The sequence below is a fragment of the Crassostrea angulata genome, chromosome 4 (assembly GCF_025612915.1).
Source record: "Crassostrea angulata isolate pt1a10 chromosome 4, ASM2561291v2, whole genome shotgun sequence".
NCBI classification, from domain to species: Eukaryota; Metazoa; Mollusca; class Bivalvia; order Ostreida; family Ostreidae; genus Magallana; species Magallana angulata.
The window spans coordinates 21,787,431-21,805,006 of NC_069114.1; the positions used below are offsets into that span (position 1 = coordinate 21,787,431).

Consider the following 17,576-nt stretch of genomic DNA (forward strand, 5'->3'; position numbering starts at 1 on the left):
TGGTTTAGAATGCTTTTGCAAGTTGTGAGTACTTTTCTCCTTTTATGAATTTTTCAAAAATCAAACTAATTAAAATACGTGTTTCAAAAATATTAATAAAGTTTCAATGCATATTTATATAGAAAGAAAAGTGAGTGAATTCTATGAGAATATAGAAAGAAATGTACAGTTCTATCGTTAAAATGACAGATGTCCTACGGACCCGGTTGAATTTGGTCATGTAAGATTATTCTTTCTAATGAGAATATAGAAATAAATCTTTGTCTCCAACATCACACTTTAGCTGCTCTACTATCGAGTTCACGAGGCCAATAAAGCATAGTCCATGCGGCCAAATTTATGACTGTTACTATTATTACAATTCACTATAATAATTATAAAACTGTATTGCATCATTCATCATAATGTTATTGCATCATTCATATAAAAATCCTAGTTTCAAAAAGTTTTTAAGTGAGAAGTGGACAGGCAAAGATGTAGGCTTTGCCAGTCCACTTCTCAAAAGAGAATATAACAAGTTTGCACATGTACCCCTCTCCTGCATCAATTCAAAGGAAACTAAAAACGAGATATTAAGGCTGCCATTAGAAGAAAAATTCAAAGTAGTCAAGGACAGTATTTGAGGAACATTAAGTTCCAACTTTGTTCCAAGTTCCAACAGTTTCACAATTACTTTTTTCTAAATGTTCTGTAAATTCTAATAAAACTAGCTATTCAAGATGTCACACACGGATATAATGTGGAATCATTAAATTTCGTGGGGGCAATTTTTGTGGATTCCTCAAAATTAACAGGCTTGTGGGGACGAAATTTTGTGTATTCCAATGAAATATGACTTTAAAACATTAAATTATTAATTCGTGGAGGATGTTAATTCGTGGATGAGTGGTACCAACGAATTCCACGAAAATTGAGCCACCACGAAATATAATGATTCCACAGTAAATGCAAGATAAAAACAAATGATATGATGTCTTTTGAGTTTTTATTGCATTTCATTGATCTTTTTTTTCTACAGAAACAAAATTCAGAAAAACACAGATCTTTAATATTCATGACCCAGACAAATTCTTCCATACTGTATTCACACAAACTTATGTATTTTTAAATGCAGCTGCAAATACTTTCACACATGATAAAAATATATTATTTCTATTAATATTAACGATTATAGATATAAAGACTTATTTACAATGTTTTAGCACCCAACAACAATTTATGTATGTACCATACATATGTATATATACACACAAACAGCAAACACATACATGCATATGTGTCTATCTGTAAAGAGGATTACAATTGTATTGACTATTTACACATGGAATCAGGATCTTCTTCATTCTATCACAGTCACTTCATGTTACTCATCATATAAAGTAAAGCTTGCAGACATGGGACAGGTTTAATGTAATGACTTATTATGACTTGTACATCCCCCTCTCTGCTTATTTTTAAAAAAAATGGAGTAGTTTTATATCCTGATGAGAATGAATTATTTGATACATTATCATATACTGCCATAAATTGATTACTGATTACACTGAGTAAGTCTGTGCCTGTCTGTATTCACTGAGACAGATTTATCATCATCAGCCCCAGTGATCTATGTACCATTATGACATTTTTCTCATTCACATGATTTGTTTCAAAATAAAAAAAAATTAAAAGAGGAAAACTAGAAAATATATCAGTAGATACTGTGAAAATGAAAGACAAAAATTGCTTTTCTCAGGAATCAACTACATCTTTGATTGTTAAAGCTACAGAACAAAAAATATCAAATTGATGAATCAAAAAACAATCAAAAAGCAAGAAACAAAAGGCCTAACCTACATAACCTTTGGGGAAATAATTGCCAGTTTTCAGACAATATATTCCAATGGCACTTTCACTTGTTCAGGGAATTGGAAGATGGAGTTGTCTTCCCTTACAAACTCAACTGTTCCTGTGTCAAGAAGAGGCTACATGTATATATACTGTTTTTTTAAATATGTATATATATATATTTAATGCCCATTTGGTGAGCATACAAACCAGCAAGGTTCATCATTGCCCTATATCAATGAAATACAGAATACCTGTTCCTAATGTACATTGATAACACAGGTGTATACATTCAACACAATTTGTGTGTTTTTTCAACATAGCTACAAGAACATCACAAAAATTGCACGGCAACATAAATTTGTAGAGTATAGTAAAAAAATTCACTTAAAATTATATTTTTAAGCTTAATCAATCACTGTGTCTATGAAGGACAATTTTTGTAGAATCAGTGCTTTTTTGTATTTGAGATAACTGCATGCACCAATGATTGTACATTCAAACCAACTTGGTACCCAAGCAAAACAAGACATCTGTATCTCTAAGTGGTATATATGATGTTTGAAGTACACTTATATTTGTAATAAAGTAACTAAAAACACTCCATATTGACCAATATTTTACAATACTGGTATTAGTATGCATTACTATGTACACCTTGTAATTTTATCAGAATTTACAAGTCAATGTACAGTCTGATGCCTGCAGCGTTTCACACAGGCAGTTGATGGCATCACAGCTCAGTAACACAACCTTGGTATTCACACGTCTATCGGACAGATGAACATTGCAACGTGAATGTCTTTTTACAAGGAACGACACCCTCGGACCGGATTCACAGATCTGCAGTTCTTCATTGCAACACATGAAAAAGTGGACAGTCACGATCAGTTTGCTAATCTCTAATGCACTTCACAAGGTCTGAAGCAGGATTAAGAGACTGGCCACCATAGTTACCAATATGGTACAGAAGTGTCTACTTTGTTCCAAGGTGCAAACTGAGTCCATGACTCCACATTTTTTAATTTAGAGATATCACATACTGGCTTTGCCGCTTCTTCAGCATGGTCTGATGGTTTGGCGTCGGCAGAAAAGATTTTGTAATTTTTGCCCTCATTATTGTCCCAGTATTCTTTGCCATCTGCTACAAAACAAACTGCAAACTCCATTTTCTTCTGCTGGTCAAAATTGGTGGGCACTTCAAACTCAAACGAAAACGTATCAAACATTGTGTTTGTGTCTGAATAAGAAACATACTTTGATTCCACATCCATATGTGTCTCCCAAGAGTCAAAGGTACACCTCAGCAACACCTTCTTCTCGAAAGTAATATTTTTCACCTTGACTGTGCCCAGAACAGTGTAGTCTTTAATAATGACATTTTCTAACGAAACAAAAAATTTATCCAGCTTGTCTCGGAAACTTAAATAGTCTGATGCTGGTTGTTTAAAGTCCAGAACAAGGGGAGGCCCCGAGGAAACACCAGCTGTAGCCCCCTGTGTGATGGAAGCCAGGATTTCTGGTTTTAGTCGCGGAGGTACATCTGATGGCTCTGTCATAATTTTTATCGTTGCAAGAGCATACCCCATATTGTCTGCAAATGACACCCTCTTTTTACCTTTGGGTGAGGGAGGGGTAGGGGACTCCCGCCCTGATGAACATCCAGAAGAGGATTCAATTTCCTCCTCTTCATAACTGTTGCAGCGCTGAATAATGGATTTTGGAGGCTTCTTTTCATTCTCCATCAAGCTTACTTCTGCTGCTGTCTCCGGGAACGAAAACACATTGTGTGCATTTGACGGTAATTTTTCACAGCGGTTGGAGAAGATCTGCTCCAGCATGGAAGCAGGGGGACTAGATGACAGTAGGTAGGTTGTATAGTCCATTGGCATTGTGAAACTGTGTGAAGTGAGAGTTCTCAGCATTTGGAAATCTGAAAAAAAAAAAAATTAAATTAAAAAAACCCATTAATTAAGAAAAAACAAAGTGTAAAAAAAATCTTGCAAAGTTATGAAAATCTTAAAACACCACACCAAAAATCTTAGACACCTACACCGCACGACTCTTAAAACACCACACCAAAAATCTTAGACACCTACACCGCACGACTCTTAAAACGCCACTGAAAGGTATCTGTTTGCTTGCAGTGTTTCTTGAACAAGGCCATGTTCTAAAAATAACCAAATAAACATCAAGACCTTGACAATGCAGTTTTTTACGCAGCATTTAATCGTCTTCCCTCTTTAATGCTAAGGTATTCAAATAAGTATTATGCACCAATATTTTAATATGCATAGTTTAAATGTTATTGTAAATCTTTTTTTTGAAGTAATTACTCTGTTGACAATTAGCTAATGCAAATCGTTCAACCAATGCAGACTACCTGAATTCTGTTTTTAATCGATACAAATATGGCCGCCTCAACTAATTCATGGACACTAAGATTAAATGAAGGCTGTCGCATCATCAGATTTATCAATTTGTTACATTATAACATTTAGTCAGCACTTTTCAAAATAAAAAAATTAGATTTTGTTGACTTTGCAAATATAAAGATAGCACATAAGATAACAAATTCTGCCATAACAAAGCAAGTAAAGATCGAGTGCGCATGTTAGGATAGCTTGAAGTCAATGGAAATTTTTTTGGTAAAACAATCTTATGACATATTGCAATCAATACTTAGTGTTTATATATACATCCATCTTTCTGACATATATATCTTCCACATGGTAAAATTGCATTTAATGAATAAATCGTATCAAAATGAAAACAAATATATTTTTACAATATATAACATGTATAATTATTGATCTGCATGTGTGGATCTTGGATTTTTTCCTCAGAGGTTTGTTTGAAAGGGGGAATCAAAGGTTTCTTTCAAAGAATTTGGTAAAAATGGCAGAAGTTTAAATTTATAAGATCAGTAACAGTACAAGATTTTTTTAAAATACAAATCTTACTCAATTTAAACAGCCTACATATATGTATAAAATGTAAAGCATGGGATATATATATATATATATATATATATATATATATATATATATATATATATATATATATATATATATATATATATATATATATATATATATATATATATATATATATATATATATATATATATCCACACACACACACACACACACACACACATGTATATCCCATGCTTTACTGTTAATTATGGAAAGTTCTGCTTAGCCTAATGATCCTTAGTTTTGGCAGAATTACTTGCAAATGAATTACAATAGAAATATCAATTTCAACGCTTAGAGATCGTTTGGATTGAGATTGGACTACCTGGGATAGCTGGGAAATATCAGATCATACAAAAATATGCAATGACTGTTGAATTCTCTTTAAATGATTTCCATTTTCTCTCTAAGCAGCAAAAATAAATGCATGTATTACAGTCCATTTTGCCATAACACAGAAAATTCTACTACATCTGTTTCAAGTTTTAATTATCATAGATATTTATTGCGTTTAATGTGGTTTTGAAAAAAAACCTTGATTGGTTATTCAAATTATAATATACATTATAAAAAAGGAAATTCTTTTCAGTTAGAGTTGATAGCATCATATACAGTAAATTTTTTATTCTCTTACGTCTATCAATTTCTATCACTTTGCAATGGTCACTGTTTGATATTTATCAGTCAACAGTTGTCTTAATATTTTAGAAAGTTTACATGCAAGCATAAGAAACTCTTCCACTGATATTTCATGCATTATAATCTTGCTGTTCAAGACATGTATCCCCCCTCTGCTTTGTTGTGCTTGTATTTAAACAGTAGACAAAATTATTTTCAAACACCTAGGTTAGAGTATGATCATTTTTTTTTTCAAATATTACACACAATGCCGTGAAACTGTCATTTCATAAATCTTTGATTATTAAGCATATCAACATCCCAGCCTTCTCAACATGCTCAAGCTCCTGTCGTAAACTTAAACTACATCTGGAATTCTGAGAGAGTTTTGGTTGACATGCTCAAGACCTGCAGTAATTCATAATGTATTCAAACACCCGAAAAAGAAAGTAACGATGCTTCGATGCATCCAGTAATACACACTCATCCCGGGTACGGGTTGACGTCACAATGACAACTGGTCAGCTTGGTCAGCTCACCGATCAATGAGTTACAGAACACAATAAGACAATAACAGTAAGTTAAGTTATAATTTAGTAATCAGTTTTGAAATAATCAATTTGCATTTGATCTTACAAGAGTTTCACTGAATATACCAATCCCTGCACATACCTACACAACACACCTTTTCGAGTGAAAAATTCACCTTTAAAATCTTAGGAGCGAACTTTAAACACCAAAACCTACATAGACAAAGATCAAAAGTACCTTGGTTAATTCTCTCGATTAAATCGGTGCTTCTCCTTCCTCTGCAAATTGTAAAACATGTAACCAACTGACATTCACCTAATTCACGCCATATTCACAGTGTTCACGTGCACACTGAACGGGCATTGGTGTGGCTTAAAATATCAGCCAATCAAAAACAACTAAAATACAGCTGATTGCAAGGTGAACACGTGAACGACTGTAAACAAAATGTACTAAGGAGAATGGCTTTCATTATTACAAGAAAACTTTTGACGTTTAACTTTTGCACATAATCAGACTGAGTGCAGGCCAACAATCGTATAATTCTACCCATCAACTGCATCAATATACAGGCATGGACGTATGTATATACTTTAATATACAGGGTAGTGTACATAAAGCCACACGTGTTCCGAGACTCACGTTTTCACAGACGCACCCCCCCCCCCCCAATTTTAAACAAGTGACAACAACTCATAAAATCTCATACATTGACAATATGAAGACAATTTTGGACGGTTTCATTTATGGATATATCAATATGAGAGAGAGAGAGAGAGAGAGAGAGAGAGAGAGAGAGAGAGAGAGAGAGAGAGAGAGATGCAAATTGATCAAATTTATGAACGTTCAACAGATTCCGGCTTATCTTGACGTGCACCCCGTTTCGGAAACCATGCACGTGCAATACGTTCTCCAATACAGGTTTCCGATAAATGAGTTATCTCTATATATGTCAACTGATTTAAAAATTCTACGCTAACAGAGAAAATATGTACTAGTATGTAGATATTCACTTTACCTATGCATGGCACGCAAACCAGAAAGTCTCCTTTTAAGTAGCCTTGATATGCAAGTAAAAGTTTATTAACCAGTCCAGCCATATGTATATAATTATATACCTTAGAATAGTTAACCATCTAACTTCCAAATGTTCTGTAACAGGTTAGGAACCTGGACAGTAACAAGCCATGCTTGTCTTCAATGAACCGCGCTCTCTATCACGCGCCGACCATGCTCTGATGTGACCATCAAACATGTAAATACATTGTATTGTATAGTATTTTACGGTGCGATTAATATTTAATCAGACAAACAGTGTTCATCGACTTTCAAACATTGGAGAGGGGCATGTATTAAATCTTTAACAACTTTGTCGAGAAGTTATATTTTAAAGTAAGAGAATATATATAAACACTTGAATCGTGCACGTGGTGGGGTGGGAGGAGGTGGAAGGGCCAGGAGGCTGGTAATTAACATTATAAAAAAAAAGAACAACGTTCAATTACCAAAAGGCTAACAGACTAATCATATTTAGCGATGCTAAATTGAATTCTTGATTTGCAAATTTTAAACAAAAATATTCATAGAACTATAACACCCCCCCCCCAAAAAAAAGGGGGACCGGTGCATTTTTTTTATTCTGAAAAATCAATTGGCAGAAAATATAGATAGAAATTTACGGGGGGGGTGCAGGGATTGAACCGCTGTTTGTTTATGGTATTCGTACAGAAGTCGCTTGCTATTATAACATTTTGATTCATTAAAATATACATAACTTAAAAAAAGCTAATAACCTTTAAGGGTACCTGCAGTGCCGGTCAATTTTTGATATAATGGAGATCTATGTGTAAAAACATCATCCTGAAAATTTTACAGCGATCGCATTGTTGTGATGTCAATATGATATACATGCATGTTTATAAAGTTGATATTGATACCCTCTCGATATCTGTACTCCTTAATAACTTTTCCCAACAGAGAAAATGACAGTCATCGCCTTTATCCATGGATGAGCTTAAAGGGTTATGTCATTCAAGTTTTCTGGATTAAGATCACACAGGATGTCCACACGTCCGGGATTAATAAACAATACGAAGAGTATTCCTGTAGATGACCTTCAACTTGTAGTTGTCTGAGGGGACGTTGATTCATTATATATCCTCTCTGTGTGAGATGTACTATAAAGCCCATGCATATGGTCGATCATCAGCCTATATATGTTATAAATTCTACAGTCCTAAGTAAAATACAATGTATGCCTCAGACAAAACCTATATCTGTAATAATGCTGCGATTGAAAGGCGTTAGATTCAAAATGAGATACAGAATATCGAATACCGACCCCCCCCCCCCCAAAAAAAAAAAGAAAAAAAAAGATTCGATTCGACTGGTAATCACGAAATTCTAATGATTCAGTAGAGTTATACGAGTTAGAGTTTCAAATTTCTACCGATCAAAGGAGAATTCCAACCCAAAATTAAATGAATTCATGCCAAATAAAGTCTAAAAGAGAAGGGATTACTTCAACGATATTAAAAAATTGAAACAGATCCAACGCAATATATATTGGCTTACAACTAAATTAGAAGATTAATGATCCCAACTTCATACTGCACTTAACATATACATCGATCCTATTTTCCACAGATAGTCCATTAACGAATTGGTTATTCATTAACTAGTAATAAATCTAAACTTTTGATGAAGTTCTAAAATAGGAAAGGAAGCTGAATCTTAGGAGAGAGTACCAACCTGTTTAGTTTGACATCCATCAGGTTTCCTACCCAACACAGACAATGCAGCAATATCAAAAACACACATGGCTTTACATGCGGTATCAACGCTCTCTTAACCTGGCCGCGCGGACGTTGAACTTTTCCTCTTCAGACTTTGCAATATAAACATCAGAGCATAATATGGAACTTCTGATGACTCTCAACTACTTTTATATATTGACGATCATTGTGGAAAGCTCATATATAGATTAAGTGTTAATGGGGGCATCCGCAGTGACCTAATACGGTGTTACATAAACAATAGTTAGTCAGACCATTCCTTTCATTTACAGGTATCTTAAAATTGTACGCGTTTTCCTGCTGTATGTTGAAGACTTTTATAATCATTCAGGTTTACTGAATCAATCAAGCAATTGGTTGGTGCTGCGCCAGATATGACATTGCAATAACGAATGTTTAGTTGAAAAATCTCATCAGATATAAGCCTAAAACCAATCGGATATTTTGCCAATGACATCCTATTTGAGTTAATCCTACTTTTCCTTCTTCAAAGGCCACGAGATGATGGAATAAATTACATAACTAAGGACAAGTATATATGTACTCTCGATTGGATGAATCAACCCCTCTGGTATAAGTACATGTAGTATTTATGTTAGATTGTCCATCTTGAATTAAAATACAAATTCAAAAAATAGAAGTATGGAAGAAACAAAACCACATGTCGTGATATGGGCTAAAAAAAATCTCAAATTATTTTACAGACACAAAAAATCCCCAATAATCTTCCTATATCAACCTTTTTGTCTGACCCTTGCTTTTAGAACCGTCATTGAGGTCATAAAAACACCATATCTGATTTTAACAATCATTGTGTGTTGTGGCATTAAAGATGCATGAAGTCCCCAAAAAAAACTTTGTCTTTGAAGATTCTATCTTTCTATTGTTACACATGCCTCTATATCTTCTTTCGATCTTCCCATGTTACATGTTTATTTGCAATTACACACGTAACGATTAACAGAATATGCGTATTTCATTTGGCATACTGATTTCTTTCGATCACTTACCATTAAATTATAGTGTTTTAAAATTTCCCTCCAGACTTCAGTAGAGAGACACAGTACTGACAACTGACAATTAATCGAACTTTTCAGTTTCAATCAATAAACGTCATTAGATATCTGAAGCGAGCTGGATATTGTCATCACTTGATTGCAAATTGTAATGATTTTTTTCCTTTCAACCAAAACTGTATAGACAGGCGTGCATTATGCATAAAAAATTCAGATCGGCATCCAACAGAACCCTTCAGAGCACGTCAGAAGATGGTCACTCACAATGCTTACACGTGTAGCAGAAACTACATGTATCAAGTCGGGAATGCGAACGTGACCTAGTAATGGACAGTGAGAGAGGTGACCCTATATTACTCGGATATCTACACGTTTTAAATAACTGGCCCACGTGTTACAAAATTCTTTATATATATGTATACTTTTACAGGTACATGTAGACCCCTAACAATTAAAGGCTCAGTTGACCGGTGCTGAATCAACCGACCTCGACCCCGTTCATCCATGTGAAACTTAAGAAGGAACACGATAAATTAACCATCAGATCTACCTCTAAAGTTTAAAAATGTTGCGTTATTAAATATAATTTAGTAAAGGAAAATATTTAATACTTTTATTTGAATTTTCCCAATATCTTTAACAGTCTCAGAGCTAAACAGAATATGGTCATGGCCGTTCTAATTAAGTTCTTTCAAAAATTCTTTGTTTTGTCATTTGAAAAATTAGACAAAATATTAGAAAGACTTAGAAAATACAGTACTGTTATTTCGTTGGCATCGTACTTGTCGCAAAATTTATAAACCTGGCACTGGGCCCTGTTTTATTTCGCAACCAGACGACAGAATCAAGGGAAGACCATGAATCACTGGGGGAATTAGAACGATCTCGGGGAGACGGATTTACCTGTCTGCTACCTGCCGTAAACAAACCCGTTATCAGTCACCGGGTTTACACACCCGGCGAATGTTCATTCATAAAACTCCTCTCCGAGCGATGGGGGTCAAGGACTGTGTATCGGGCTAGGTGTCGGGGTGTCAAAGAGAGTTCTTAATCCTAGATAAGACGTATGTTAGACGGTTTGAAAGGTTTAAGAGTGCAAGCATGAAAAAAGACCAAATCCTTCGATTTTCCTTGAAGAACACTAACACATTGCAATGTTCGAGAGGTTGGGGGGGGGGGGGGGGTAAAAAGAAGTTTTAATTCAGCGGTGAAAATTCAACAAAAAATCTGAGCAATGAAAATTTAAAAATAGTTTTTGTCTGTAAACATAAATTACATGTATTTAGAGACATACAGTGTACATGTGGTGTTCGGGATTCGAGTTCTTGGTTAAAATTGCATCTCCTATCATAATGCAGTGCACACGTCGCGTTAAAACAGAGAGATAAAGCATACATGTATATCACATCGTCTACCAAAAATATCTCAGTCTGTACGCTTATCAATAAGATGCAGAGGAAAAGGTTGAACGCGGCAACCATACCAACCTGCAAGACATTGCAGTTACTGTGTGCGTGCACAAAGGAAGTATGTATACGAACACCCAGTGTTTATAATTATCGGTATGTTCTTTCAATAAATGTTGAAAATAAAATCAAGAATCATATGCACTGCTTTGCCCGACAATGTTTTGAAGACATTCAGTTAGAAAAGAGCACTGCTAGCAAATTTAAAAATAAAATAGTTTATATAAAAAAACATCCACTGCTAGCAGATTTAAAAATAAAATAGTTTATAAAAAAAAACATCCACGTCATAATGTAATTTCAAAAAATCCCAACCCAGTTATTATCAATATTCCTGTTGTAATATCCTCTTGCAGTATTGAAATATTCAAGCCAACAGTGGGTGCGTTCTGAAAAGAAGCCAACGTCCGCCAATCAAACCGTTGTCCTTTCATTGCCTGGATCTGTTGGACAGTATTTGGTGACCATGAAGTAACATGATACATGTACTGAACCCTTCAGTGAGATAGAATGGGACCGGGAGAAAGGGGGGGGGGGGGTAATCTCAAAGATGCCAGCAGCATTGTAAAGCTGTACATGCTGCTTGACACGCACCAGACACATTAACCACAAAGTCACTGACATAGCATCATCGTCGGTCAACTGAAGGAAACAACAACACATAAAGCAATCTCAAGTCAAAGAACGGAGAAAAAGTGGGGAGGGTTGGCTTAAGTGGTGGCTTAACGAACAATAAACCTTGACAACCAGACAGCACACGCATTACTTGTAGACTTTCAGGATGTCTACAAATACGCCTATTAATTACTATGTCATTGAGAGATTCAGTCCGAATTTCCTTGCATTGGGTGTCTATGCTAATGTTCGATTTTCCTCTTTCAATGAATGAATATAACTCATTATTGAAGAGTCTACTATACGTTGATAAAAAAAAAATGGCGAAAACCTAATAAATCATGAATTACAAGAGGCCTACGTACATGTATATGAGCTTTCAGAGATGTGCATGAATGATGATGATTTTTGTCACTGATATTTATGAAGAATTAGATTGGCTACCATCCTTTATATATGTATCATATAACTGTTTTAATGATTTAAAGCATATAATTTACGAACAACTCGAGAAACAAACCACAGAAAAAAACAAAAGGCAATATAATAGCGCGAATTATGCCGAAACAGGGATGCGCATCATATATAAAACCCATTGTATTCTGTTCATCTCTATCGGTGACAGAGCACACGCTACAATCGTGTGACAAACAGTCAAAAGATACATCAAGTTATAGATAAACATATCTGACTCACCAGATCAATAGGCAAAATATGTGGGCATATTTAATAAGTTAATATGTACAGATGAAAACTCCGTCTGAAAACGAATAACAGAAATATGTCTTTGCACACAAAGGCGTAGTAGGTAGTTATAACCATATATCATGATACATAGCAAATCTCTTAAATTTCCAGTTTTTCTGGGCTTTTACAAGTGTTTGCTCCTAAACCACGTATCGACATTTTCCGATTTGAATTGCGCATCTTTAATGTCCTTTTCGAGTCTCTAACATTCTTTAAGCATCGATTATAAAATTCTTTAAGAGAATGTTATTGATGGACTTTGTAAAAGTTTTTGTCTTTAGAAAAATTTACGAGGAACGTCCAGATATTAGAGTATTCCATTAATCAAACACATGGTACGAAGTATGACTAATATAAAAAGTTTACAAATATGCTGGCACGGATATTTTAATCTAGATAGATAAAAAATTTGCTTCCATTCGTTTATTTCTATGTATTCTTAAATTTTTATATGCGAATAACAAATAAAAGGTGCGTATTGACAATGTAAATTTTATGGGCAATGTTTCCCGTGCACAGCAAAAATTGCCAAAAAACTGGTTTCTTTGGCCAAATTTGCATGGCCACTGTTTTACCATCAGGTGGTGCATATGTGTTTGTTGATGAGAGTACTGACATTAACCAAATACTTACTAGGTGTTTGAACCGTTTCGGAGATTTCCATTTCCTCATCCGAGATGCCGATACTGTCAAAATTGATTTCCGCCATGATGTTTGCATATGAAACAGTGGATTGCCTGTGTGTGGTGTATACATATGAAACATGTATATATATATATATATAGAAGCCAAGGTGAGGTCCTTCCTCCCGGTAATTAGTCCCTGCCGACTGTCAAGGCAACATCACTGGACACAGAAAAACACAAAAAAAGATTGTTAGCTATTATACGTGCATTCATTACTGTATTACACAGATCCTTGAGATAAAATGAATGTGTTTTTAAATACCATCTTCATGACAAGAATAAGGATAAAACAGATGCTATCATATAGAAACATCGTGAAACGCTCATGACAGCAATAAAAAAATAATTTTATCTTTTTTTCACGATTTTGTTTAAACCATAATTTTATGAAGAAATTTGATAACGTCAACTACTTCTATTCTATAATAACTATACACGAAGCTATATGTTTTTCACTGAACGATGTTTTAATGAAAAGGAAAGATACTATCATAGAAACATCGTGAAACGCTCATGACAGCAATAAAAAAAACAATTTAATCTTTTTTTTAACGATTTTGTTAGAACCAGAATTTTATGAAGAAATTTGATAATGTCAACTTATATATTATTCAATAATTATTATACATGAAACTATAATTTTTCACTGAGGATATTTTCATGAAAAGGAAAGACTGATAATTTGATTTACTTCATAGTGTCAACAAAGTTGTGTTTTTGATGACCCCATTGTTACATTTGAAGAATAAATAGAAAAAGGTCATTCGCCAGTAGACTCTATATACCGGATAGATAAAGATCTCCTTGATGGGGCTTTCTTTTGCATATTACCATAATGCGAACGTGCATCATAAACTCCCAGGCTATCATTTCTTAAGGAAGTGGAAAACACTGAATAATTCATTAATGAGTTCCAACTTTTCCAAAATAATAAATTTGACCTATTTACCTATATAGATGTAACTATTTGTTGTTTTTCTTTAGAGGAGTAATCAATCTCTCTATATGGTTAAAATTAGATTCTGCATGTGAGCCCTGATCTTTCTTTTGAAAGCTTGTTGGCTGCAGGTCTGTTACTCCCGGTCTGAAGAAAAAATTCCCAGCTGGGTCGTCCATCTAATTTTTTTTCAGACCGGAATTTAAGCTACAGACCTGCAACCACTAGAGTATAAGTATCCAACACATCAAGTTTCAGTAAAGTACAGTTCCGGCAAGAAGCATCGTTTTTGAAAGGGTAGACCACGCTGACTTATCAAAATTCTTAACAAGCAAAATATGAATAAATAAATAAATAATTTAGATAAAATAAAAACCTTCATTTCGCCCCTATCTTTAAAATCCTAATCTGTATGGGGGAGGGAGAAGGGGGGGGGGGGGGGGGGGGTACTAGGAGTTTGTTTGCCTGTAGTTTTAATAATGACTGTTTTAATTCTCTAAATTTTTATTTGCTCATAAAAAAAAGTTACGTCAGCTCCTTCAGATTAAAATTTATTACTGAAGTCTGTAGCGCGAAATAAGAGCGGGCTTGGAAAAGGGTGGGGGGGGGGGGTTAAAATTGCGATGCTTCTTTATGTAGGTTTCATGTTCGTTTACACAGAATTGGATTTATTACAAAGCGCAACCACATTGCCTTTCCGAAGATCGTTTGTATCACGGTAACACTAATCTGATCATTTTGAATATCCGTGCGTTTTACGTCAAGCAATTTTATGCCAACTGACATTGCCTGCTATATAAAGCTCCCCCCCCCCCCCCCCCCCCCCCAATCGAAGCTTAGTAACTTGCTAGTGGTGTATAAATCTTGATATCGTAACTTCTTAAAAAGCAACATACAATTATTGAGTGGTATCGAACCCAAAAAAACACATTGTTCATGTTTTTTTTTTACTGGGGAAAAAGTATCTAATTATTTTTAACAGATTCCATGCAGCCAAAAGGAATTAATTTCCTAGGTATTTTTTTACCCTTTCGATAATTTCAATAATTAAAGAGAAATAAACAGCAGGTTTTTTTTTTTGGGGGGGGGGGGTTCAAACAGTTCAAATTGATTTTTAACCGGGTTTTTCAAAGGAAAATTCAGATTATTGAAATGGTGGAAATGTCGGACGGCTGCCAAAAGTGTACCCTTATTGTATACGGATAACTCCTCCTACAGTTTTCAAGATAGGAACTTGTTCTTTTGCAGATCAATTGGACATATATCAAAGTTATGCCCATTTATGAAAAAACACACAGCTGTTTAACTTATTCATTTTTTGGCAAAATATTGCATATAGGGTAGCCCTATTGTGCGGATAACTCCTCCTACAGTCTTCAAGATAGGAAGTTGTTCTTTGGCAGATCAATCGAACATATCTCAGAGGTGTGCATATTGCTACGGTTTTGATTTCTGATAATTTATGAAAATATACCAGCTGTCATTTTTTGGCAATATATTGCATATGGAGTACCCCCATTTCTCGTGATAGGTACATGTAGTGTTCATAAATTGATATTCAGGGTTGACAAATGGATGATAGATACTGTTCACACAAAAGACTGAAAACCCGATTTGCTGTCACATTGACAGCTTTCCTCTTGTTTTCTTGATTGTGTTTAAAATGATTTTGAGCCCTTAACAATGCCAAAAATATAACAAATGAATGTATTTTAGACCCTCGAATGTGTTTATATCAAATGAGATATAAATTAGGATATCTATTGATATTTCAACACTATCTTTTGCTTAAATTTCGTATAGAAAGTTCTAGATGTTCTTATCAGTCCCAATTAATTAAGAGATTTTGAGGGAAAATTCATGGTTACCAGCTTTCAATTTATCCTCCTTTGCGATGAGATGGACACGTTAACACTCTAGTTGACAGTAAAACTCGCCCTTTATACTCGCACATTTAAAATAACAATACACATTATGTTTTATTTTACAAGGAAGAAAAAGATTTTAGATTGGAAAACCAACCCAATAGGTACTTTTCATTTGCACACACCACACCAGAAAAAAAGCGCATTAATGGCAGCTACAACATGTTCCTGAAGGGCAGGAAGAAATCGAACGGGAATTTATCGACCGGCTTTTTTTTTTTGCAAATGAAAAGGCTTAGATTTAATGATCAAACTGCAGTTTTATTATCTATTTCTTTGCCTTTTGACACAAATTATGCATGATTAGTTGTTTACATAATTATCTGCTCCATGGCTGAAGAAATGTGAAAAGTGCAGACACTTAATATTACTACGCAGTATGTGAAGGTTATAGATAATTAGTCCTTGTATTGATTACACATAATGATTAAAATAAACGCCAAAGTGATCTGATATTATAGTGAAACTGACCGGCGTCGTCATTGTAGAATAGAAACATGTACGGGTATGATTCCTTACCTTGCAGACGACTGTAAACAGCTGACCCGACATTTCCACTGACTGAGCGTAGCGTCTACGTGACGTGTCTATTTATACATTGTTGTTGAACAAAATTGCAGGAAAGAACAGAATGAATGCAGCATTCCATTGCTAAGGTGGTTTAAAAAGTAAACAACTATAAGGCCCAATTACTTCTGTGCATAATTTGAAGGTCAAATAATTTCCTTATTCATTGATGTAGGTACATGTATGTGTAAAAATATCATAATAGATGAACAAAAATATGTTTACCTTGTAAAAAAAATAAGTATTACGAGTAAAATGATGTGGAAAATTAATTGTAAAAATTGCAATTAGAAAGGTACACGATTTTTTTTTTACATTTTATTTTTCGGATTTTGATGGGATGTTACGCCATTTTTTAAAAGAAACTTAAATGTGTTTCCTCTAAAATGGAACAATCTGAACATATTTTCAGTCCTTATAAAATATGTATCGCATGCACGAAACTATTGGGGGTCCGCCCACCTGGAAAATACAAATTTATTAACGTTGTATGGGACACCTGTCGTTATAAGTGTGAATAAAAGTATATTATAATCAAATTACTTTCACCCGTTTTCAAATTTTTAAATTTTAAAATATCTGACAAAAAATGTTTCGAAATGTTTGGGAAAGGTAAAAACTATAAAAGCCCCAGTGAGATTCGAACTCATAACTCAGTTACAGATTCTAAGTTAACGCTTCAACCCATTGCGCTACGCTATTACATGAAGTCAATAGTTTTGTAAAAGAAAAAGTTTGTAAAAATTAAGATTATTAAATGCTTGATTTTATTGTTAATTTTGATCGGAAGTACATCACACAGTGGAGGTGTCCCATGCCACCTTAAAGTCACATAATGAAAATGTGCATGTCGTTAAATAATTGACGT

General features: G+C 34.4%; 1 protein-coding gene across 8 annotated transcripts; it reads right to left on the minus strand.

Annotated features, from left to right (window-relative positions):
• Positions 1-971: 971 nt before the first annotated feature.
• LOC128180913 (protein phosphatase 1 regulatory subunit 3B-like) lies at positions 972-16,790 on the minus strand. 8 transcript variants are annotated; one of them, XM_052849106.1, is made up of 3 exons: positions 16,661-16,790; positions 13,227-13,439; positions 972-3,760 (listed from the first exon to the last, which is right to left on the minus strand). In XM_052849106.1, exons 2-3 carry the CDS (start codon positions 13,300-13,302, stop codon positions 2,781-2,783), a joined length of 1,056 nt encoding a protein of 351 aa, XP_052705066.1. In that variant the 5' UTR covers positions 13,303-13,439; positions 16,661-16,790; the 3' UTR covers positions 972-2,780. The 8 variants fall into 8 exon arrangements, with proteins under 8 accessions (XP_052705066.1, XP_052705068.1, XP_052705072.1 ...); XM_052849108.1 differs by lacking the exons at positions 13,227-13,439; positions 16,661-16,790 and adding an exon at positions 8,706-8,836; XM_052849112.1 differs by lacking the exons at positions 13,227-13,439; positions 16,661-16,790 and adding an exon at positions 7,073-7,096.
• Between the last annotated feature and the right edge of the window lie 786 nt (positions 16,791-17,576).